General features: G+C 40.2%; 1 protein-coding gene, 1 long non-coding RNA gene and 5 other non-coding genes across 8 annotated transcripts; 1 reads left to right on the forward strand and 6 right to left on the reverse strand.

Annotated features, from left to right (window-relative positions):
* The first annotated feature begins 1,500 nt into the window (after positions 1-1,500).
* On the forward strand, positions 1,501-4,166 carry LOC111469145 (gibberellin 20 oxidase 1-like). Of its 2 annotated transcripts, none has more exons than XM_023114397.1 (3): positions 1,501-2,061; positions 2,632-2,953; positions 3,602-4,166. In XM_023114397.1, the coding sequence occupies exons 1-3, from the start codon at positions 1,556-1,558 to the stop codon at positions 3,857-3,859; spliced, it is 1,086 nt and encodes a 361-aa protein (XP_022970165.1). In that variant the 5' UTR covers positions 1,501-1,555; the 3' UTR covers positions 3,860-4,166. The 2 variants fall into 2 exon arrangements, with proteins under 2 accessions (XP_022970165.1, XP_022970167.1); XM_023114399.1 differs by having other exon boundaries at positions 2,635-2,953.
* Positions 4,167-7,041: 2,875 nt separating this feature from the next.
* LOC111469146 lies at positions 7,042-15,635 on the reverse strand. Its single transcript, XR_002714825.1, has 3 exons — positions 15,623-15,635; positions 8,734-8,740; positions 7,042-7,134 (listed from the first exon to the last, which is right to left on the reverse strand). It is a non-coding gene; the product is annotated as an uncharacterized LOC111469146 (long non-coding RNA).
* A 1,969-nt stretch (positions 15,636-17,604) lies between these two features.
* Positions 17,605-17,688, reverse strand: TRNAM-CAU. The gene is given in 2 exon segments: positions 17,605-17,640; positions 17,651-17,688. It is a non-coding gene; the product is annotated as a tRNA-Met (tRNA).
* Positions 17,689-19,191: 1,503 nt separating this feature from the next.
* TRNAM-CAU lies at positions 19,192-19,275 on the reverse strand. Its single transcript is given in 2 exon segments — positions 19,192-19,227; positions 19,238-19,275. It is a non-coding gene; the product is annotated as a tRNA-Met (tRNA).
* A 460-nt stretch (positions 19,276-19,735) lies between these two features.
* TRNAM-CAU lies at positions 19,736-19,819 on the reverse strand. Its single transcript is given in 2 exon segments — positions 19,736-19,771; positions 19,782-19,819. It is a non-coding gene; the product is annotated as a tRNA-Met (tRNA).
* Positions 19,820-24,517: 4,698 nt separating this feature from the next.
* On the reverse strand, positions 24,518-24,601 carry TRNAM-CAU. Its single transcript is given in 2 exon segments — positions 24,518-24,553; positions 24,564-24,601. It is a non-coding gene; the product is annotated as a tRNA-Met (tRNA).
* A 350-nt stretch (positions 24,602-24,951) lies between these two features.
* TRNAM-CAU lies at positions 24,952-25,035 on the reverse strand. The gene is given in 2 exon segments: positions 24,952-24,987; positions 24,998-25,035. It is a non-coding gene; the product is annotated as a tRNA-Met (tRNA).
* Between the last annotated feature and the right edge of the window lie 76 nt (positions 25,036-25,111).

The raw sequence follows: 25,111 nt of genomic DNA on the forward strand, positions 1-25,111 counted from the left end.
TTTTTTGATTCTTCCTCCGCCCTCTCTTTTTTCCCTTCTTTCTCAGCTTGAGCATATCAGGTGAAAGTTTGGAAACAAAGGTAATTTGATCGTGGGTTGGGTTTACAATTACCTTAAGATCTACAAAAATTTATTCATAAATATATTAATCCCATATTTTAAAAATATATTAAAAAATATACATGACGGTTAATTTTTTGAAACTATTAGTCTCATCTAATTCTCTGAAAACACGAACGATTCGTCTTTGACTTACCCATCCAAGCGAATAGCTCACGTGCCTAAATTGGAAAGGCCTTCGCTGTCCCTTCATAGGGTCGCCATGTAAGGCCTTGACCCTCTCGTGGGTCGGCTATTTGGCCTCCGGTCAATCTCTCGGGAAGCTGGTCGTGTCCTATACATTGTCTTGGCTCAATCTTTATGAACGAACCCAATTAACCTTAACATCTTACCCACCATCCATTATCTTTGTCTCGATTTATTCATCTGTCTTTAGACTTCATAGACCTTTACAATTTTTGAACACAATCGAGTTAGTTATATTTACTCATAACATAGTTAGGTGATCAAACATCTACTCTTTTATTCAAGAACATTATCTATACCATGTTGTATGTAAAAGAAAATAAATAAATAATAAGCCATAGGAGCTAGAATCTAAAAATTCAAGGGAATACCAATAATAAGCTATTGGAGTCGTATTCCTTATAAGAGTGTGAAAACCTCTCTCTAATAGACATGTTCTAAACTGTGTGGTTGATGGTGATACGTAACAGGCCAAAGAAGACAATGACTGCTAGCAGTGGACTTGGATTGTTACAAATGGTATCAGAGCTAGATACTAGGCGGTATGTCAACGAGGACGATAGACCCTTGTTAAGGATATCTAGATATTTTCCTTCTTACTATAAGTATCTTTTTTTATTGTTATTTCCATTTATTACTCTTTTCATATTCTTGTAATTTATTTGATTATAAATAGATAATTTTCACGTCATTTAGGTGTGATGGATTAAGCAAACATTCTCCGTCCTCAAGAAGAGTGAATTGTGAGATCCCACATCAATTGGATCAAAGCAGACAATATCTACTAACAGTGGACTTAGTTATTACAATTAAATCGTCGAAAAATCTAAGAATAAGATCAAAGTGAAATGTTTGTTTGGGTGCCAAAAAGTTGCTTTGGTTCAAAACCAAGGCTTTGTAAGTGGAGTTAAGGTTTGATTGATGAGGTTTAGTGGGGGATGTAATGAATACACATAAAAATAGTTACCTTTATTCAATAATAACAATCCGACATAATAAATCAAAAGGTACATAAAATTAAAAATAAAAAAAAAGAAAATTTTGAATTGATATGGAGGGAGAGGGGACATTAGATTTCCCTTCATCGCCATGAACTGCCAAATTTCCATTGGGAATCGCTTTCCTGTCAATATTATTTTAAAAAAAAATTGAAAATTTCCAAATGGGTGAACACCCATTTGCCAAATTCAACATTATAAAGCCCTTCTCTTGTAAAATCCCTCAACCTTGCATGTAGTACAGCCCATCAATGGCGGAGGGGGAAAACGACGGCGTTCCACTTGTGTTCGACGCGGCGGTTCTCCGGCATGAACAGAAGATTCCGAAGCAGTTCATATGGCCGGACGAGGATAAGCCGATTGGTGAGTGCCCGGAGCTGGAAGTCCCATTGATCGACTTGTCGGGGTTTGTGTCCGGGGACAAAGATTCGGTGGGGGAGGCCATCCGACTTGTCGGCGAGGCATGTCAAAAACATGGTTTTTTTCTTGTGGTGAATCATGGGGTTGACTCCAAGTTGATTGCGGAAGCTCATAAGTACATGAACGAGTTCTTTGGATTGCCGCTTTGTGAGAAACAAAGGGCTCAGAGGCAAGCCGGTGAGCACTGTGGGTATGCTAGCAGCTTCACTGGTCGATTCTCTTCCAAATTGCCTTGGAAAGAGACTCTTTCCTTTCGATTCTCTGCTGATGATTCCTTCCCTAATCTTGTTCTTGATTACCTTTCCGCCAAGCTCGGTGACCAATTCGTCGACTTCAGGTACTTCCTTTTCCTTTTTCTAGCTCAAACGATATCGTTCTGGAATGATTTTGAAATGTCTGGGTCCATATGTCTTAATCAGTTGAGCTGCCTAACCATCTTTCTCACATGGTCTCGTATGTTGATCTTTTTTAGTTTAAACAAAATGGTTAAAGTGCCAAATGTCGTGACCGGTATGTCTTAACCAATTGAGCTGCCTAATCATCTATCTCACGTGGGTCTCGTAATTTGATCCTTTTTAGTTGAAACGATAGGGTTAAAGTTATCATTCATGTTTAAAATGATTTTGAAGTGTCTCGGTCAATAATGCTTATTTAGTTGAGGTCAATAATGGTTATTTAGTTGAGCTACCTAACCATCTATCTCAAGTGGGTCCCGTAATTTGATCCTTTTTTGGTTGAAACAAGTTATCATTCATGATTTTGAAGTATCTGGGTCAATACGTTTTAACCAGTTAAGCTATCTAAAATGGGTGTCGTAATTTGATTTTTTTTTTTTTTTAAGTTGAAACAATACGGTTAAAGTTATGGTGGAGAGGTTATTGACTCATTGTTTGATTGGGTGGAACAGTAGGGTATATCAGGAGTATTGTGAAGCAATGAGTGGGCTATCGTTGGGGATAATGGAGCTGTTAGGGAAGAGCCTTGGAGTAAAAGGAGATTACTTCAAGAACTTCTTCAAAGACAATGATTCAATAATGAGACTGAACTTCTATCCGCCATGCCAGAAGCCCCATCTGACCTTAGGCACTGGCCCTCACTGTGACCCAACGTCTTTGACCATTCTTCACCAAGACCAAGTCGGTGGCTTACAAGTTTTTGTAGACAACCAATGGCGTCTCATTGCCCCTAACTTTGATGCTTTTGTTATCAATATTGGTGACACTTTCATGGTAATCAAACAAAACCCATTAAAATCCTCACCTTTTTCTTTTAAAAAAAATAACACCTTCTTTTCTTATTTTGACCTCGGAAAAGAATCAATTTAACTTTGACCACTAATAAAAGTTTGACATCTTGGACAATATCATAATATTGTGAAGAATCGTAATTCCTAACATTTTTTATGTAGGAATGAGGAATAAAGAAATTACTAAGATGTATGCCAGAAAGACGTATTTTTTGATACCCATGAACCTATATATCAATAGAAGACACGGTAAAGGTAGCTTAGGGTTTTAGACGTATTCTTTAATACCCATGAAACTATATATCGATAAAAGACATGGGAAGGGTAGCTTAGGATTTTAGACGTATTCTTTGGTATCCATGAACCTATATATCGTTAAAAGACACGGGAATGGTAGTTTAGGGTTTTAGACATATTCTTTGATACCCATGAACCTATATATCGATAAAAGACACGAGAAGGGTAGGTTAGGGTTTTAGGCGTATTCTTTGATACCCATAAACCTGTATATCGTCAAAAGAAACGGGAAGAGTAGTTTAGGGTTTAAAACGTGTGGAATACATGAATTTGGAGTTATAATAATTATAATATGATATGGCTAATGATGGGTTTGTTTTGGATGGTAAAAAAGGCACTATCAAATGGGAGATACAAGAGTTGCTTGCATAGAGCGGTGGTGAACAACGAGACAACAAGGAAATCTTTAGCATTCTTTTTGTGTCCAAGAAATGATAAAGTGGTAAGGCCACCAAGGGAGCTGGTGGACACTCAGAACCCACGAATCTATCCAGACTTTACATGGTCTATGCTCCACCATTTCACTCTCAACCATTACAGAGCTGACATGAAAACCCTTGATGTTTTTTCAGCTTGGCTTCAACAAACCTAATAATTCCATCAAATTTATAACCTCGTTCTCGTCCTCGTCCTCCTTGTCGTCGACGTCGTCGTGTTCTTTAGGCTTAGTGGCTCTTGCTGTGTTCAAAAGAGTTGTGTGGTGAGGAAACTCGAGAGAAGAGAGATCCTTTTACCTTTTCTTTCAATTGGAAGACAAGGGAAAAGTTGGGGGAAAAGCCAGTTGTTTTTGTTTTTTATTTTGTTTTTGTTTTTGTTTTATTATTATTATTTTTTAAATATATTTTTGGATTTTAGTGAATTCTTATAGCTAAAATCTGACCATTTATATGTCTATGGTCTAATCCTAATGTTTTCTTGTCGTTTTCAGTTTGGTCGTTTTTTAAGGTTTTTTTTTAGATAATAACTAACCAAATAATTGTTACATCAAATAATGTAAGTACCAATGAATATACTAATGAGTAATTTCTAGATAAATTTCTATGTTATAGGTCTAAAAATGTTCTCGATACCTTTCAACGTATGATTAATATCCCGAGAGTTAATGGACTACTTTTTGTTGATTAAAAAAAAGGGGCTCGTTATTTATCATGACGTCTACTATTTGTATAATTTTGATCTACTACTGTCTCAATTAGGGCATACAAGAGTTGGGTTGAGTTGGAAAAATCTTTGAGACCAATCTAAAATTTTGGGTTGGTGACCCGAGTAACCTAATAGAGTTCACAATCAACTCGACTCAACTCAAGCCAATCCAACCCTCGATTTTCGATTTGAGTTGGGTTGAGTTGTTAGGTTGTTTTTTTAATTATTTATACATATTACAATAATAACTAAAACTTCATAAAGTTCAAATATCTAATATTTACATGTCATAACTCATCATTAACCTTAAAAATTCTTAATCTTTTAAAAAGTAAAGTAGAGTCAGATTGGGTTATAACCCTATTTTTCAATTGGTCAAATTGACCCGACTAAAAAAATATCAACTAGCAAACTGAATAGAATTTTCGATTTTCCAAGAATTCAATCCAACTTAACTTTCTATAATAAAAAAATTGAAAACGTCAAGTGAGTTGTAGCTTATAAATATGAAGATAAGATACCACGTGTCGAAGATTTGATTAATGCTCTCTTGCTCCTTGCTCGTGGAGCAGCATACTAAAAAAGAGAAAAAGATATTAAAATTTGGTTTTTCAAACCCTCAAAACGATCATACTTTCAGATTCTTGTATGTTGAGTAGAATCTTTATCGATCGAAATTTGAACAGGTATCAAGATTACTAGCTTTCTGACTAACTATATAGATAAATCAGTTAAATTAGTTGACAATTTTCTTCACAGAAATTAGGTTAATCAAATACGACGTGCCTTGGTAAAAAAAAATATATTTTAAAAAAATAATTGACATACCCAAATACCAAATTAAATATAAATTTCAAAATAAAAAAATAATAAAACAAAATAAACCATTAAAACGATCTATTTTGATACTTTGAAGCCTACTGATTACTTAATTATAGCTCATTTGATAACGATATTATATTTTATTCATAATACTTTATTTATTTTCTCCTTTTAAAAAAATTCTTTAGAATCTTATCCCAATTTTAAAATAAAGACATTTTAAGATAATGCAAATAAACTAAATATTTTGTGAAATAAAATATTAAATTAATTTTCACTTATAATTCATTTAAGAAAATAAAAAAGTGAATAATGCATTGAGGATATAGTGTGACAGAGTAGCTTTCAGTTTGTCTTTTTGTTGTATTTTTGTGAAAAGTATTTTCTCTTAATATCATATTCTTCCTATTTATTATTAATATTTTTTATATAATAATTTTAAAAAAATATATGGAAGTTTGTGAGATATAGTAGAATACAAAGAACATTTGCTGCAATTTGTCTTGTTGTTTGTCTTTTAAAATGATTCCCCATGTTCTTTTATGATATAATTCTTTTTTTATATAGTAAATCAATTTTAAAAAATTAAATTAAGATTTGGTTAGTGACCATTTTTTTTATTTATTTACATTTAATTCGGTTTAAGTTTGTGTCGGTAAGTTTTCCGCAGAACTTTACTCTCTTTTCGTAGCTGAGACATGACTTGAAGTGTTTGGATTACGGTTTAAGGTTCTTTAGAGTAAGAATATTCGTTACAAGCACTATTTGAGACTTTTAATAAAGTTTTGACTTGAGTTGTTTAGGCGTGCTTTAGAATGTTTTATAAGTATAATTCTATATGTCGAGTTTGTTTGCTTGTGTGCTAAGCATGTTTCCTGCCTTATTTATGTTGTATATATATGGTTTATTTTAACTTATTCTAAAATTATTGTGTTTTTATATGGTTGAGCACGTCTAGATGCTCGTTGTGATGATAGCATAGTTTATAGCATGTCAAGTCGTTGTGACTCAGCATCTTAAGATGAGATCAGATTGCATGAAGTGAGTGTTGAGGCTACAAGGTATTCAATATCAATTTCAAATTCTGGTATGATTCTTGGGCCTTCGATGTTACAAATGGTATCATAAGGGAATCTCTCCTCGTACAATGTAGTTTGAAGACGAACTAAAGTAGATGTTAGTTGGCATGTGATGCTCGAATAGAGGAGCTGCATGAGTGAACTAAAACGACATTTAATGAGAGAAATCTAGAGGCTATATGTATGCATGGCTAAGAAAGACTAAAAATAATTTATAGTCTCATGCTCAAACTCTGGTATTTTCATTTATATGCATGCACGCGTTTGTTAGGGGTAAAACAGCCTCAAGGACCACGGGTTTGGGTCAACCTAGGATAAGTTGGCCTACAAACCGAAATGGAGATGGAGAACTGATCATCACCTAATGAGGAAAATTGGAAGTCAGAAGAGTACAAACGAAGCTGAGGCACATGTCTCAACCCTCTCTTAGTTCTGACCTACGAATCGAACATAGAGATGAGGCATTGACTACTTAAAGAGGAAAACTAGAAATCGAAGAGCTACAAACCGAGTAGAGGCATATGTCTTTCCCCTCTCGTAATTCATTGTTAGAAAAAAAAAATATGGTGGGGTGTGAGAGGCTCGTACTCTTGACCTTAGGATTAACTCAAAGCTATAAGACCTATGCGCTAGCCAACTGCACTACCACCCCCTAGATAAGAAGATTTAAACTCAAAAGCCAAACCGAAATAAAAAGATCTTTTGCTAAGCTCTATAGGACATGATTTATATTGTTAGCATAAAAAAAAGATGGTGGGGTGAGAGAGGCTCAAACTCTCGACCTCAAGATAACTCGAAGCTATGAGACCTACACGCTAGCCAACTGCGCAACCACCCCTTGATAACAAGATTCTGATTTCGAGACCAAACCGACACAAAATGATCTTTTGCTAGGTTTTATAGGACATGTTTTCTCTTGTATGAATAAAAAAAAAAACAACGTGGGGTGAGAGAGGATCTCAGGATAACTCGAAGCTATGAGACCTACGATAACAAGGTTTTGATTCCGAGTCCAAACAACCACAAAATGATATTTTGCTAGGTTTTATAGGCCATGTTTTATCTTTGTTTGAATAAAAAAAAATATGGTGGGGGTGAGAGAGGCTCAAACTCTAACCTCAGGATAACTCGAAGCTATGAGACCTACACTCTAGCCAACTGCGCCACATCCCTCAATAACAAGGTTTTGATTCAGAGGCCAAACCGACACAAAATGAACTTTTGCTAGGTTTTACAGAACATGTTTTATTTTGTTAGAATAAAAAAAAATACGGTGGGGTGAGAGAAGCTCAAACTCTCGACCTTAGGATAACTAGAAGCTATAAGACCTACGTGCTAGCCCAACTGCACCACCACCCCTCGATAACAAGGTTTTGATGCAGAGGTCAAACCAACACAAATTGATCTTTTGCTAGGTTTTACAGGATATGTTTTATCTTGTTTGAATAAAGAAAAATATGGTGGGGTATGAAAGGCTCAATCTCTCGACCTTAGGATAACTCGAAACTATGAGACCTACACGATAGGCAATTGTGCCACCATCCCTAGATAACAAGGTTTTGATTACGAGGCCAAACCGACACAAAATTATCTTTTGCTAGGTTTTACAAGACATGTTTTACCTCATTTGAATAAAAAAAAACTATGGTGGGGTGAGAGAGGCTCGAACTCAAGATAACTCAAAGCTATGAGACCTACGCACTAGCCAACTACGCCACCACCCCTCGATATCAACATTTTGATTCCAAGGCCAAACCGACACAAAATGATCTTTTGCTAGGTTTTACTGGACATGTTTTATCTTGTTTGAATAAAAAAATTATGGTGGGGTGAGAGGCTCGAACTCAGGATAACTCGAAGCTATGAGACCTACGCACTAGCCAACTGCACCGCCACCCCTCAATAACAAGATTGAATTTAGAGACCAAACCGACACAAAATGATTTTTTGCTAGGTTTTACCGGACATGTTTTATCTCGTTAGAATAAAAAAAAATATGGTGGGGTGAGATAGGCTTGAACTCTCGAACCTAGGATAACTCAAAGCTATGAGACCTTTGCATTAGCCAACTGCACCACCACTCCTTGATAACAAGGTTTTTATTCATAGACCAAACCGACACAAAAAGATCTTTTGCTAGGCTTTATAGTTCATGTTTAATCTTGAATGAATAAATAAAACTATGGTGGGGTGAGAGGTAGCTCAAACTCTCGACCTTAGGATAACTCGATGCTATGAGACTTATGCACTAGCCAACTACACCACCACCCCTCGATAACAACATTTTGATTCAAAGGCCAAACAGACACAAAATGATCTTTTGCTAGGTTTTACAAGACATGTTTTATCTGGTTTGAATAAAAAAAAAAAATATGGTGGGGTGAGAGAAGCTCGAACTAAGGATAACTCGAAGCTATGAGACCTACACGCTAGCCAACTACGCCCACCCCTTGACACCAACGTTTTGATTCTGAGGCCAAACCGACACAAAATGATCTGTTTCTAGGTTTTACAAGACATGTTTTATCCGGTTTGAAATAAAAACTAAAAAAAAAAAAAGCTCGGGTGAGAGAGGCCCAAACTGTCGACCTCAGGATAACTCGAATTTATGAGACCTATGTGCTAGCCAACTGCGCCACCACCCCTCAATAACAAGGTTTTGATTTCGAGGCCAAACACCGACACAAAATGATCTTTAGCTAGGTTTTACAGAACATGTTTTATCTCGTTTGAATAAAAACAGTATGGTGGGGTGAGAGAGGCTCGAACTCAAGATAACTCAAAGCTATGAGACCTGTGACACAATCGCACTTTTGAAGGCAGCGGACTAGCGATTGTGTGGCACTCACTTTCCAACGACAAGTGAGCTAAGCCAATTTGTACTTGCGTCGCCTACGGCCAAGCGACGTATGATCAAGCCTCTAGCCTCGGTTTTAAAAGAAGGTTTTGGAAAACGAGGGTAGAGAGAGATTTTAGAAAGAGAGATTTTTGAAAGAGACGTTATATAAGCAAGCAAGAGAGAGATAACAACGGCTTAACATATATAACCTTGGGTAGGGAGAAGTTGACAACTAGTCATATCCCCCTATAGTACATTCTGAGACATTTCATGTCTGGCAGGCCTAGACATGATATTTTTGAGGCGTCATACGCCCTAGAACTATAGAAGTAAAAACACTAGAATGAAAAGACATGACAAGGGTTTGGCTTGCCATAGGCATGCGGCCATGGGCAACACGCCCTGGACGAGCATGACCGTGACATCCTCCCCCACTTAATTGGTTGACGACCACGTCAACCGACTACTTTCAAACCTAGCGATGTGGGTGGCGGCGGAGTTCAGGTCTTCGGCGCGTTCCCAGCTGGTTTCCTCTGTAGGGAGATTCTTCCATTTGACAAGGAATTCACGAATCGTCCGTACAGGTCGTCCTATCTTCCTAACCCTGTCGGCGAGGATCTCCTCTACTTCTTTTGTTTCTTTTTGCCTCAGATCGATGCTCGGTCTTGTGATTGCATTTCGTTGGTCGTCGTCTGGGTCAGGGTGGTATGGCTTCAAGTTGCTCACATGAATTACTGGGTGGATTTTCATCCATGTGGGGAGTGCAACTCGGTAGGAGGTAGTCCCGATCTTTTTAAGGACTTCAACCGGGCCTTCATACTTGCGAACTAGTCTCTGGTCCTTTCGGTTGCGAAATCTGATCTGTTCTGGTTTCAGCTTGATGAGGACTTGATCTCCTGCTCGGAATTGAAGGGGGCGACGCTTCTTGTCTGCCCACTTTTTCATATGCTTGGAAGCCTTCTCTAAATATGCCCGGGCTATATCTGTTGTCTGCTTCCATTCTCTTGTGAAGTTGTGAGCTTGAGGGTTTTTCCCTGCATAAGGATGATCGATAATATGGGGTAAGGCCGGTTGTCGTCCACTTACAATTTCAAAGGGACTCTTTCCCGTAGACGAGCTAGTTTAACAATTGAAGCAAAATTGGGCGACATCTAACAGTTTTATCCAGTTCTTCTGGCGAGCGTCGACGAAGTGACGTGAGTATTCTTCGAGCAAGCAATTGAACCGTTCTGTCTGACCATCGGTTTGAGGGTGGTAACTCGAGGAGATGTTTAATGTTGTTCCCAAGAAGGCGAATAACTCGGTCCAAAATGTCCCAATGAATCTGCCGTACCGATCACTGATGATGCTCGACGGAATACCCCATAACTTTACAATGTGTTTGAAAAATAGTTGAGCTGTGAGTTCGGCCGAGCATAATTTGGGAGTGGGGATGAACGTCGCATATTTTGAGAATCGGTCTACGATAACCAAGATAGCGTCATATTCCCCGACTTTTGGGAGGTGTGTTATGAAGTCCAGAGATACACTTTCCCAGGGTCTTGTCGGCACAGGTAGAGGTTCCAAGAGTCCTGAGACTTTGGCTTTCTTGACTTTGTCCTGTTGACAGATGAGGCACGTCTTGGTGTATTGCATTATGTCATCTCGCATGTTTGGCCAGAAGTACCCTTTTTTTATTAGAGCGTATGTTTTTTGCCACCAAGGATGTCTGGCCCATAGGGTATCATGACATTCCTGAATGAGCTTCTTCCTCAGTTCTCCCGTTCTTGGGACATACAATCTGTTTCCTTTTGTCATCAGAAGGTCTCCCTCAACCCAAAACTGTCGTGTTTTCCCAGCTTTAGCTAGTTCGACGACGGCTTTGGCCGATGGGTCTTTATGTAAATGTTCCTTGATGATGTCGCGCATCGATCCATCGATCTTACTTGAGTGAATATGGGCTAACATGCACAGGGCCGCATGTTCGCCCTTTCGACTCAGTGCGTCGGCTGCTTGATTACTCTTCCCTGCTTTGTGTTCGAACTTGAAGTCGAATTCAGCCAACGACTCCTGCCACCGGGCTTGTTTTACCGTCAATTTTGGTTGATCAAAGAAGTGGCAAATGGCGCTGTTATCTGTCTTCACTACGAACTGTGATCCCAAGAGATATTGTCTCCAGACTCGAAGGCAATGGACTACTGCCAGCATTTCTTTTTCGAAGATAGTGTATCTACGTTCGGCGTCATTGAGCTTTCGACTTTCGAAAGCGATGGGGTGGCCTTCCTGAATAAGGACCCCACCTAGGGCAAAGTCGGAAGCGTCTGTTTCTATTTCAAATGGCTTTGTAACATCTACCAATCCGAGGACAGGACCCCCCATCATGGTTGTTTTCAGATCTTCAAAGGCCATTTGACAATCATTTGACCACGACCAAGTGTGGTCTTTCTTCAACAGCTCAGTCAATGGGGCGGCTCGTCGTGAAAACCCTTCGACGAACCGCCTATAGTAGTTGGCTAATCCTAAGAAGGACCGCAAATCGGATACGAAAGTAGGAACCTTCCATTCTTGGATAGCTTTTATCTTATCGCTATTCATACTAATCTGTCCACATTTGACGACATGTCCAAGAAAGTTGATGCATGTTTGTGCGAATGCACATTTCTCTTTCTTGACATACAGTTGGTTTTGTCGTAGCTTGTCGAACACCAGCTTCAAGTGCACTTTGTGTTCCTCTAGGGTTGTGCTGTAAACCACTATGTCGTCGAGGTATACTATGACAAACTGATCCAAGTATTCGTAGAAAACTTGGTTCATCAACGTGCAGAAAGTAGCTGGAGCGTTTGTCAAGCCAAAGGGAATTACTAGGAATTCGAAGGCCCCATATCTTGTTACGCACGTCGTCTTGGGCTCGTCCCCTTCGGCAATACGTACTTGGTAATACCCTGATCGTAAGTCCAACTTCGCGAAGTACTTGGCCCCGTGAAGTTGGTCGAACAAGTCGGATATTATCGACAGTGGATATTTGTTGCGTACCGTCACCTTGTTTAAGGCTCTATAGTCTATGCACAGACGCAACGTCCCATCCTTCTTCTTCTGGAACAGTACGGGGGCTTCGTAAGGTGCCTTTGCCGGGCGGATGAATCCCGCCTTCAGCAACTCATCCAGTTGTTTCCTTAATTCGACTAGCTCGGGCGGAGCCATCCGGTATGCGTTCTTCGTTGGCGGTTTAACTCCGGGGATGAGTTCGATTTCGTGATCAGTGCCTCGACGAGGTGGTAATGTTTGGGGTAAGCTCTCTGGCATTATGTCAGCATAGTTGTTTAGTACCTCATTGATTTTATTTGGGACAGTTTCTTCGGTGGTTGTTACTTCCATCAATGGTATGGCCATAAATGTAGGTTCCTCACGTGCGAGTCCCCTTTTTAATTGTATGGCCGAGATCATTCGAAGATTACCTGATTGCTTGATGCTTGCAAGTATTACTGTGGGGTTGCGGTCGGTGATCACTAAACATTTTGCCAGCGGTATTGGGATAACTTTGTGTTCTAGGAGGAACTCCATCCCAAGTACCACGTCAAAGTCGTCCATGCGAGCTATGACAAGATCTAGCTCTCCTGTCCAATCCCCTATTTTAAAGGGAACTCTTTTGGAAACTCCCACAATAGGCAAGGCCTCAGAGTTGACAGCTTTCATTTTTCCCGGGTCCTTTCCTATAGTGAGTCCTAATCTTCGGGCTTCTTGATCGGCGATGAAGTTGTGGGTCGCTCCTGAATCTATCAGAGTGCTCCTATTCGGTTGGGAATTTATTGTTGCATCTACGAACATGAGCCCTTTCTCTACTATGTCCTTCGGTTCGACCTTCCGTTGGAGGGCTGACAAGAATTTAAGCGCGCCCATTCGGGGATTGTCTTGATCTTTCTTCTTGTCAAGCATAGTCTCAACCCTTGCGTCATTGCTCTCTTGAATGGACACTTGGAGCGCAGTGAGAGAGGCCCGATGAGGACAGTAAGATACTTTGTGGGGACCTTTACACAGCATGCATTGTAAAGGCGTCGTCGTGTGGTTCCTTTGATGGTAAGGTCCTCGAGATGTCCCCGCTTGGTTGTTCTGAGGAGGTCTATCCGTCCATCCGCTTGGTCTGTCGTTACCTCCGTTCGGCCTGTTGGGGCTTCCATTTTGATGACTTGGTGGTTTGTATGGCTTGCCCCCAGTGTTTGGGGATGGTGTTATTCTTCTTTGGGATCCCGCTTCGTTCCCATAGTCTAGGAGTCTCTCGGCACAGGCCATTGCGGCAGCTAGGGTTTGGACCTTGTTCTCGTGTAGCTTTGTTTTGGCCCACGGCTGTAACCCATTTATAAAGAAGAACACCTTGTCCTTCTCTGATGTGCCCCTGATATCTAACATCAGGGTTGAGAACTGTCTGACATAGTTTCGTATGCCTCCAGTGTGTTTCAGGGCTATTAGTTTTTCCATTGCTAAATGTCCTGCGTTTTCGGGGAGGAACTGGTCCCTCAACTCTTTCTTAAGGTCCTCTCACGAGTCAATGGTGCACAATCCATCCTCGATGTCTTGCACCTTCGTACGCCACCACAGTTTGGCGTCGTCTATGAGATACATCGAGGCTACGGTCACCTTCTTGTCTTCAGTACAAGCCGTTGTGGCTTTGAAGTACTGTTCGACATCAAAGATGAAGTTTTCCAACTCTTTAGCATCCCGATTCCCTTTAAAGGCTCTAGGATCTGGGAATCTTAGTTTGTTGGATCCTGTATTAGTTTGTCCAGCCGTGACGTTCTCCACGGCTTTCATGGTCACTTCAATTCGAGTGCCCATGGAGGCCATTCTTTCTTGGATGTCGTCGATTGTTGTTTTGAACTCATCAGCTAATCCATTGAACAAGCTCATCATTGTATTTTGTAGCACGTCGAACTCTTCGCCACGTCCCTCCTTGTGCGCGACAGAGCTATCCGGACTACCAGACGGTTTTGGGCTGCTCGTAGGAGCAACTCTTTCTTCGAGCGAGGTCACTCGAAACATCAATTCTGCGATTGGCAACCCATCCAGGCGGTTGCCCATTGCGTCGATTCCTACGACTTTCTCACTCAATTCGGTCACCCGTGCTTCTAGGAAGCGGAGGGTGTCAGGGACTTCTTTGAGGAACAGCATTTCCTCCTCTATTAGCGTAAGCCGGTCGGCTTGTGCTTTGGGTGTCGACTTTGTCGCCGACATGGTTTCGGTCTTTACTGTGTCACGGAGCTAACAAAGCTCTGATACCACTTGACACAATCGCACTTTTGAAGGCAGCGGACTAGCGATTGTGCGACACTCCCTTTCAACGACAAGTGAGCTAAGCCAATTTGTACTTGCGTCGCCTACGGCCAAGCGACGTATGATCAAGCCTCTAGCCTCGGTTTTAAAAGAATGTTTTGGAAAACGAGGGTAGAGAGAGATTTTAGAAAGAGAGATTTTTGAAAGAGACGTTATATAAGCAAGCAAGAGAGAGATAACAACGGCTTAACATATATAACCTTGGGTAGGGAGAAGTTGACAACTAGTCATATCCCCCTATAGTACATTCTGAGACATTTCATGTCTGGCAGGCCTAGACATGATATTTTTGAGGCGTCATACGCCCTAGAACTACAAAAGTAAAAACACTAGAATGAAAAGACATGACAAGGGTTTGGCTTGCCATAGGCATGCGGCCATGGGCAACACACCCTGGACGAGCATGACCGTGACAACCTGCACGCTAGCCAACTACGCCACAACCACTCGATAACAAGGTTTTGATTTCGAAGCCAAACACAAACATAAAATGATATTTTGTTAGATTTTACAGGACATGTTTTATCTCGTTAAAAAAAAAAAGATACATGGTGGGGGGAGAGAGGCTCGAACTCTCAAGGATAACTCGAAGCTATGAGACCTACGCGCTAACCAACTACACCACCACCCCTCGATAACAAGGTTTTGATTCAAAGGCCAAACCGAAACAAAATGATCTATTTCTAGGTTTTGCAGGAAATTTTTTATCTTGTTTGAATAAAAAATAATATGTTGGGGTAAGAGAGGCTCAAACTCTCAACCTCAGAATAACTTAAAGCTATGAGACCTACGCGCTAGCCAACTGCACCACCACCCCTCGATAGCAAGGTTTTGATTTCGAGGACAAACGAACACAAAATGATCTTTTTCTAGGTTTTACAGGACATGTTTTATCTCGTTTGAATAAAAAAAATATGGTGGGGTGAGAGAGGCCCGAACTCAGGATAACTCGAAACTGTGAGACCTACGCGCTAGCCAACTACGCTACCAACCCTCGATAACAAGATTTTGATTCCGAGGCCAAACCGACACAAAATGAAATTTTGCTAGGTTTTATAGTACATGTTTTATATCATTTAAATAAAAATAATATGGTGGAGGTGAGAGAGACTCAAACCCTCAACCTCAGGATAACTAAAAGCCATGAGATCTATGCACTAGCCACTACACCACCATCCCTTAATAACAAGGTTTTTTATTCTGAGGCCAAACCGACACAAAATGATCTTTTACTAGGTTTTACAGGACATGTTTTATCTCGTTTGAATAAAAAAAAATATGGAGGGGTTAGAAAGGCTCGAACTCAGGATAACTCAAAGCTAAGACACTTACGCGCTAGCCAACTACGCCACCACCCCTCGATAACAAGGTTTTGATTCCGAGGCAAACCGACACAAAATTAAATTTTGCTAGGTTTTATAGTACATGTTTTATCTCTTTTGAATAAAAAAAATATGGTGGGGTGACAGAGGCTCGAACTCATGATAATTCGAAGCTATGAGACCTACGCGCTAGCCAACTGCGTTACCACCCCTCGATAACAAGGTTTTGATTTCGAGCCCAAACCGACACAAAATGATCTTTTTCTAGGTTTTACAGGACATGTTTTATCCTCTTTGAATAAAAAAAAAATATGATGGGGTGAGAGAGGCTTGAGAGTATATGTTGGGGTGAATGAGGCTCGAACTCTCAACCTTAGGATAACTCAAAGCTATGAGAGCTACGTGCTAGCCAACTGCGCCACCACCACTCGATAACAAGGTTTTGATTTCGAGGCCAAACTGACACAAAATTATCTTTTGCTAGGTTTTATAGGATATGTTTTATCTCGTTTGAATAAAAAAAATATGGTGGGGTGAGAGAGGCTCAAACTCAGGATAACTCAGAAGAAAAGACACCTACGCGCTAGCCAACTGCGCCACCACCCCTCGATAACAAGGTTTTGATTCCGAGGCCAAACCAACACAAAATTAAATTTTGCTAGGTTTTATAGTACATGTTTTATCTCTTTTGAATAATAAAAAATATGGTGGGGGTGAGAGAGGCTCGAACTCAAGATAACTCGAAGCTATGAGACCTACGCGCTAGCCAACTGCGCCAACCCCTCGATAAGGATGTTTTGATTCCGAGCCCAAACCGAAACAAAATGATCTTTTGCTAGGTTTCACAGGACATGTTTTATCTTGTTTGAATAAAAAAGAAAATATGGTGAGGTATGAGAGGCTCGAAATCTCGACTTCAGGATAACTCGAATCTATGAGATCTACGCACTATCTAGCCAACTACGCCACCACCCCTCGAAATCAAGGTTTTGATTCCGAGGCCAAAATGATCTTTTGCTAGGTTTTACCGGACATGTTTTATCCTCTTTGAATAAAAAAAAATATGCTAGGGTGAGAGAGGCTCAAACTCTCGACCTCAGGATAACTCAAAGCTATGAGACCTATGCGCTAGCCAACTGCGCCACCACCCCTCGATAACAATCTTTTGATTCCGAGCCCAAAACGACACAAAATGATCTTTTGCTAGGTTTTCCAGGACATGTTTTATCTTGTTTGAATAAAAAAAAAAAATATGGTGAGGTATGAGAGGCTCGAAATCTTGACCTCAGGATAAATCGAAGCTATGAGACCCACGCACTAGCTAGCCAACTACGCCACCCTTGATTTCGAGGCTAAAATGATCTTTTGCTAGGTTTCACCAGACATGTTTTATCCTCTTTGAATAAAAAAAAAATATATTGGGGTGAGAGAGGCCAAAATGATCTTTTGCTAGGATTTACCGGGGGTGAGAGAGGCTCGAACTCTCGACATCAGTATAACTCGAAGCTATGAGACCTACGCGCTAGCCAACTACGCCACCACCTCTCGATAACAATCTTTAGATTTCGAGCCCAAACCGACACAAAATGATCTTTTGCTAGGTTTTGCAGGACATGTTTTATCTTGTTTGAATAAAAAAAAAATATGGTGAGGTATGAGAGGCTCGAAATCTTGACCTCAGGATAAATCAAAGCTATGAGACCTACGCACTAGCTAGCCAACTACGCCACCACCCCTCGAAATCAAGGTTTTGATTCCGAGGCTAAAATGATCTTTTGCTAGGTTTTACCGAACATGTTTTATCCTCTTTGAATAAAAAAAAATATGTTGGGGTGAGAGAGGCTCGAACTCTCGACCTCAGGATAACTCGAAGCTATGAGACCTACGCGCTAGCCAACTGCGCCACCACCCCTCAATAACAAGGTTTTGATTCCGAGCCCAAACCGACACAAAATGATCTTTTGCTAGGTGTTACAGGACATGTTTTATCTTGTTTGAATAAAAAAATTATGGTGAGGTATGAGAGGCTCGAAATCTTGACCTCAGAATAAATCGAAGCTATGAGACCTACGCACTAGCTAGCCAACTACGCCACCACCCCTCGAAATCAAGGTTTTGATTCCGAGGCTAAAATGATCTTTTGCTAGGTTTTACCGAACATGTTTTATCCTCTTTGAATAAAAAAAAATATGTTGGGGTGAGAGAGAAAAACTCTCGACCTCAGGATAACTCGAAGCTATGAGACCTACGCGCTAGCCAACTGCGCCACCACCCCTCAATAACAAGGTTTTGATTCCGAGCCCAAACCGACACAAAATGATCTTTTGCTAGGTGTTACAGGACATGTTTTATCTTGTTTGAATAAAAAAATTATGGTGAGGTATGAGAGGCTCGAAATCTTGACCTCAGAATAAATTGAAGCTATGAGACCTACGCACTAGCTAGCCAACTACGCCACCACCCCTCGAAATCATGGTTTTGATTCCGAGGCCAAAATGATCTTTTGCTAGGTTTTACCGGACATGTTTTATCCTCTTTGAATAAAACAAAAAATATGCTGGGGTGAAAGAGGCTCGAACTCTCGATCTCAGGATAACCCAAAGCCATGAGACCTACGCGCTAGCTAACTACATCACCACCCCACGATAATAGGGTTTAGATTACGAGGCCAAACCGACACAAAATGATCTTTTGCTAGGTTTTACAGGACATGTTTTATCTTTTTTGAATAAAAAAAATATGGTGGGGGTGAGAGAGGCTCTAACTCAAGATAATTCGAAGCTATGAGATCTACGTGCTAGCCAACTGCGCCACCACCCCTCAAGAACAGGGTTTTGATTCCGAGCCCAAACCGGCACAAAATGATCTTTTGCTAGGTTTTACAGGACATGTTTTATCTTCTTTGAATAAAAAAAATATGGTGAGGTATGAGAGACTCGAAATCTTGACCTCAGGATAAATCGAAGCTATGAGACCTACGCACTGGCTAGCCAACTATACCACCACCCCTCGAAATCAAGGTTTTGATTTCGAGGCCAAAATGATCTTTTGCAAGGTTTTACTGTTCAAGTGTGAGTGGCTCGAACTCTCGACATCAGCATAACTCGAAGCTATGAGACCTACGCGCTAGTCAACTGGGCCACCACCCCTCGATAACAAGCTTTTGAATCCGAGCCCAAACCGACACAAAATGATCTTTTGCTAGGTTTTACAGGACATGTTTTATCTTGTTTGAATAAAAAAATTATGGTGAGGTATGAGAGGCTCGAAATCTTGACCTCAGAATAAATCGAAGCTATGAGACCTACGCACTAGCTAGCCAACTACGCCACCAGGTTTTGATTCCGAGGCCAAAATGTTCTTTTGCTAGGTTTTACCGGACATGTTTTATCCTCTTTGAATAAAAAAAATATGTTGGGGTGAGAGAGGCTCGAACTCTCGACCTCAGGATAACTCGAAGCTATGAGACCTACGCGCTAGCCAACTGCGCCACCACCCCTCAATAACAAGGTTTTGATTCCGAGCCCAAACCGACACAAAATGATCTTTTGCTAGGTGTTACAGGACATGTTGTATCTCGTTTGAATAAAATAGAATATGGTGGGGGTGAGGGAGGCTCGAACTCGGCATAACTCGAAGCTATGAGACCTACGCGCTAGCCAACTGCGCCACCACCCCTCAATAACAACGTTTTGATTCCAAGCCCAAACCGACAGAAAATGATCTTTTGCTAGGTGTTACAGGACATGTTTTATCTTGTTTGAATAAAAATAATTATGGTGAGGTATGAGAGGCTCGAAATATTGACCTCAGAATAAATCGAAGCTATGAGACCTACGCATTAGCTAGCCAACTACGCCACCACCCCTCGAAATCAAGGTTTTGATTCCGAGGCTAAAACGATCTTTTGCTAGGTTTTACCGAACATGTTTTATCCTCTTTGAATAAAAAAAATATGTTGGGGTGAGAGAGGCTCGAACTCTCGACCTCAGGATAACTCGAAGCTATGAGACCTACGCGCTAGCCAACTGCGCCACCACCCCTCAATAACAAGGTTTTGATTCCGAGTTCAAACCGACACAAAATGATCTTTTGCTAGGTGTTACAGGACATGTTGTATCTCGTTTGATTAAAAAAGAATATGGTGGGGGTGAGAGAGGCTCAAACTCGGGATAACTCAAAGCTATGAGACCTACACACTAGCCAACTGCGCCACCACCCCTCAATAACAACGTTTTGATTCCAAGCCCAAACCGACAGAAAATGATCTTTTGCTAGGTGTTACAGGACATGTTTTATCTTGTTTGAATAAAAATAATTATGGTGGAAAATGATCTTTTGCTAGGTGTTACAGGACATGTTTTATCTTGTTTGAATAAAAATAATTATGGTGAGGTATGAGAGGCTCGAAATATTGACCTCAGAATAAATCGAAGCTATGAGACCTACGCATTAGCTAGCCAACTACGCCACCACCCCTCGAAATCAAGGTTTTGATTCCGAGGCTAAAACGATCTTTTGCTAGGTTTTACCGAACATGTTTTATCCTCTTTGAATAAAAAAAAAATATGTTGGGGTGAGGAGAGAGGCTCGAACTCTCGACCTCAGGATAACTCGAAGCTATGAGACCTACGCGCTAGCCAACTGCGCCTACACCCCTCAATAACAAGGTTTTGATTCCGAGCCGAAACCGACACAAAATGATCTTTTGCTAGGTGTTACAGGACATGTTTTATCTTGTTTGAATAAAAAAAATTATGGTGAGGTATGAGAGGCTCGAAATCTTGACCTCAGAATAAATCGAAGCTATGAGACCTACGCACTAGCTAGCCAACTACTCCACCACCCCTCGAAATCAGGGTTTTGATTCCGAGGCCAAAATGATCTTTTGCTAAATATGCTGGGGTGAAAGAGGCTCGAACTCTCGACCTCACGATAAACCAAAGTAATGAGACCTACGCACTAGCCAACTACGTCACCACCCCACGATAATAGGGTTTAGATTACGAGGTCAAACCGACACAAAATGATCTGTTGCTAGGTTTTACAGCACATGTTTTATCTTTTTTGAATAAAAGAAATATGGTGGGGGTGAGAGAGGCTCGAACTCAGGATAATTCGAAGCTATGAGATTTACGCACTAGCCAGCTGCGCCACCACCCCTCAATAACAGGGTTTTGATTCCGAGCCAAAATCGACACAAAATGATCTTTTGCTAGGTTTTACAGGACATGTTTTATCTTCTTTGAATAAAAAAAATATGGTGAGGTATGAGAGACTCGAAATCTTGACCTCAGGATAAATCGAAGCTATGAGACCTACGCACTCGCTAGCCAACTATACAACCACCCCTCGAAATCAAGGTTTTTTTATTTCGAGGCCAAAATGATCTTTTGCAAGGTTTTACTCGGCAAGTGTGAGTGGCTCGAACTCTCGACATCAGCATAACTCGAAGCTATGAGATCTACGCGCTAGCCAACTAGGCCACCACCCCTCGATAACAAGCTTTTGAATCCGAGCCCAAACCGACACAAAATGATCTTTTGCTAGGTTTTACAGGACATGTTTTATCTTGTTGAATAAAAAAAAATATGGTGAGGTATGAGAGGTTCGAAATCGTGACCTCAGGATAAATCGAAGCTATGAGACCTACGCACTAACTAGCCAACTACACCACCACACCTCGAAATTATTGATTCTTAGGCCAAAATGATCTTTTGCTAGGTTTTACCGGACATGTTTTATCCTGTTTGAATAAAAAAAAATATGTTGGGGTGCGAGAGGCTCGAACTCACGACCTCAGGATAACTCGAAGCTATGAGACCTACGCGCTAGCCAACTGCACCACCACCCCTCAATAACAAGTTTTTGATTTCGAGTCCAAACCGACACAAAATGATCTTTTGCTAGGTTTTAAGGGACATGTTTTATCTTGTTTGAAAAAAAGAAATATGGTGAGGTATGAGAGGCTTGAAATCTTGACCTCAAGATAAATCGAAGCTATGAGACCTATGCACTAGCTAGCCAACTACGCCACCACCCCTCGAAATCAAGGTTTTGATTCCGAGGCCAAAATGTTCTTTTGCTAGGTTGTACCGGACATGTTTTATCCTCTTTGAATAAAAAAAAATATGTTGGGGTGAGAGAGGCTCGAACTCTCGACCTCAGGATAACTCGAAGCTATGAGACCTACGCGCTAGCCAACTACGCCACCACCCATCAATAACAAGGTTTTGATTCTGAGCCCAAACCGACACAAAATGATCTTTTACTAGGTGTTACAGGACATGTTTTATCTTGTTTGAGTAAAAAAAACTTGTTGGATCGGTATGGCAACCCTAGAGGGGGGGTGAATAGGGTTTTAACGATAAAAGTGTTTAAACTTGATTAATTTTTCTAATGATAAAACTTTTTACAAATAAGTAGAAGATGATAATTACTAAAGCAAAATAATTCAAGTCAAAACAATAATCAAGTAGAACATGCAATAAACATAATAATAATCTTGAAATTAAATAGGAAAGAGTTAGAGAAAATGACACCGTAGTTTTATAGTGGTTCGGTCAAACTTGACCTACTCCACTCCCCAAGCGCCTCTTGGGAATTTGAATAAAGAACTTTTCCGACTCTTTCCACGGATCAGAGCCAAACCGGTACACCGCTCTTTTTACGAGTTCAAGAGCAAACTCAATCCTTTCAACGACGCAGGATCAAACCGATACAAGTATTTGAGTTTGATAATAACACACCACAACTCTCTCAAAGAGTAGATTTACAATTTGGGATACTGACAACTATTTCCTCACAATATAATAATAATCCCTCTCAAGAATAAGATGAAAAGAAATAAACTTGTAAGCTTGGAGAGAGCAATAAACAATGGAGACTTTGAACATGAGGATTGAAGAATGTATGTAAGTTGTGTCTAATAAAAATGTGGGGAAGATGAGTTTATATAGAGGAGAAAAAGTGGCAAAATGTAGGATTGAATATTGACCATTGGATTGTGTTAGGAATAATGGAAGGTGGAGNGGAGAGAGCAATAAACAATGGAGACTTTGAACAAATGAGGATTGAAGAATGTATGTAAGTTGTGTCTAATAAAAATGTGGGGAAGATGAGTTTATATAGAGGAGAAAAAGTGGCAAAATGTAGGATTGAATATTGACCATTGGATTGTGTTAGGAATAATGGAAGGTGGAGATTAAAAGTAATTAAGTAAGAAAATTTTCTAAATTCATTTATTTCAAAATTTTAATATAATAGTAATATAATATAATAATAATAAAAAGTTATGTGAGTAACGGTAAAATGTAATTCAAAATTTATTATAAATATAATAATATAATAATATAATATAGTAATAATAAAATTCGATGTGAGTAACGGTTATATTCAAATTTATATTTGTAAAAATAATTTTATTTAGAAATGTAATAATAAGAAAAACTCCACCATGTGTTACTCTTCCAATATTATAAATGTCATACTTTGATATATTTTGATTTGTCCATCATTTTGATTTTGTTGCCACATCATCACGTCGGGTATGTTGTCTCGACTCTAATTTCTTCGTTTTAGCTCTGATTTGAGTAATTGAAAAGTTGTTGTAATCGTTATTCCCGACCTTATACTGTGGACAGTTCAAAAAACTGAAAATAGTTAATAATTAAAAGTAGGTTTGTTATCATCAAAACATCCATAATTAATTCATTGAAATTAATTAATGTGAGATCAAGGGCCAATAAGCCAACAATACTATGGTGAGGTATGAGAGGCTCGAAATCTTGACCTCAGGATAAATCGAAGCTATGAGACCTATGCACTACCTAGCCAACTACGCCACCACCCCTCGAAATCAAGGTTTTGATTCCGAGGCTAAAATGATCTTTTGCTAGGTTTTACCGAACATGTTTTATCCTCTTTGAATAAAAATAAATATGTTGGGGTGAGAGAGGCTCGAACTCTCGACCTCACGATAACTCGAAGCTATGAGACCTACGCGCTAGCCAACTACGCCACCACCCCTCAATAACAAGGTTTTGATTCCGAGCCCAAACCGACACAAAATGATCTTTTGCTGTTACAGGACATGTTTTATCTTGTTTGAATAAAAAAATTATGGTGAGGTATGAGAGGCTCGAAATCTTGACCTCAAAATAAATCGAAGCTATGAGGCCTAAGCACTAGCTAGCCAACTACGCCACCACCCCTCGAAATCAAGGTTTTGATTCCGAGGCCAAAATGTTCTTTTGCTAGTTTTTACCGGACATGTTTTATCCTCTTTGAATAAAAAAAGATATGTTGGGGTGAGAGAGGCTCAAACTCTCGACCTCAGGATAACTCGAAGCTATGAGACCTACGCGCTAGCCAACTGCGCCACCACCCCTCAATAACAGCGTTTTGATTCCGAGCCCAAACCGACAGAAAATGATCTTTTGCTAGGTGTTACAGGACATGTTTTATCTTGTTTGAATAAAAAAAAGTTTTGGTGAGGGTATGAGAGGCTCGAAATCTTGACCTCAGGATAAATCGAAGCTATGAGACCTACGCACTACCTAGCCAACTACGCCACCACCCCTCGAAATCAAGGTTTTGATTCCGAGGCTAAAATGATCTTTTGCTAGGTTTTACCGAACATGTTTTATCCTCTTTGAATAAAAAAAAAATATGTTGGGAATGATCTTTTGCTAGGTTTTACCGAACATGTTTTATCCTCTTTGAATAAAAAAAAAATATGTTGGGGTGAGAGAGGCTCGAACTCTCGACCTCAGGATAACTCGAAGCTATGAGACCTACGCGCTAGCCAACTACGCCACCACCCCTCAATAACAAGGTTTTGATTTCGAGCCCAAACCGACACAAAATGATCTTTTGCTAGGTGTTACAGGACATGTTTTAAGGTTTTGATTTCGAGCCCAAACCGACACAAAATGATCTTTTGCTAGGTGTTACAGGACATGTTTTATCTTGTTTGAATAAAAAAATTATGGTGAGGTATGAGAGGCTCGAAATCTTGACCTCAGAATAAATCGAAGCTATGAGACCTACGCACTAGCTAGCCAACTACGCCACCACCCCTCGAAATCATGGTTTTGATTCCGAGGCCAAAATGATCTTTTGCTAGGTTTTACCGGACATGTTTTATCCTCTTTGATTAAAACAAAAAATATGCTGGGGTGAAAGAGGCTCGAACTCTCGACCTCAGGATAACTCGAAGCTATGAGACCTACGCGCTAGCCAACTGCGCCACCACCCCTCAATAACAAGGTTTAGATTACGAGGCCAAACCGACACAAAATGATCTTTTGCTAGGTTTTACAGGACATGTTTTA

The sequence above is a fragment of the Cucurbita maxima genome, unplaced genomic scaffold (genome assembly GCF_002738345.1).
Source record: "Cucurbita maxima cultivar Rimu unplaced genomic scaffold, Cmax_1.0 Cma_Scf00038, whole genome shotgun sequence".
NCBI lineage: Eukaryota > Viridiplantae > Streptophyta > Magnoliopsida > Cucurbitales > Cucurbitaceae > Cucurbita > Cucurbita maxima.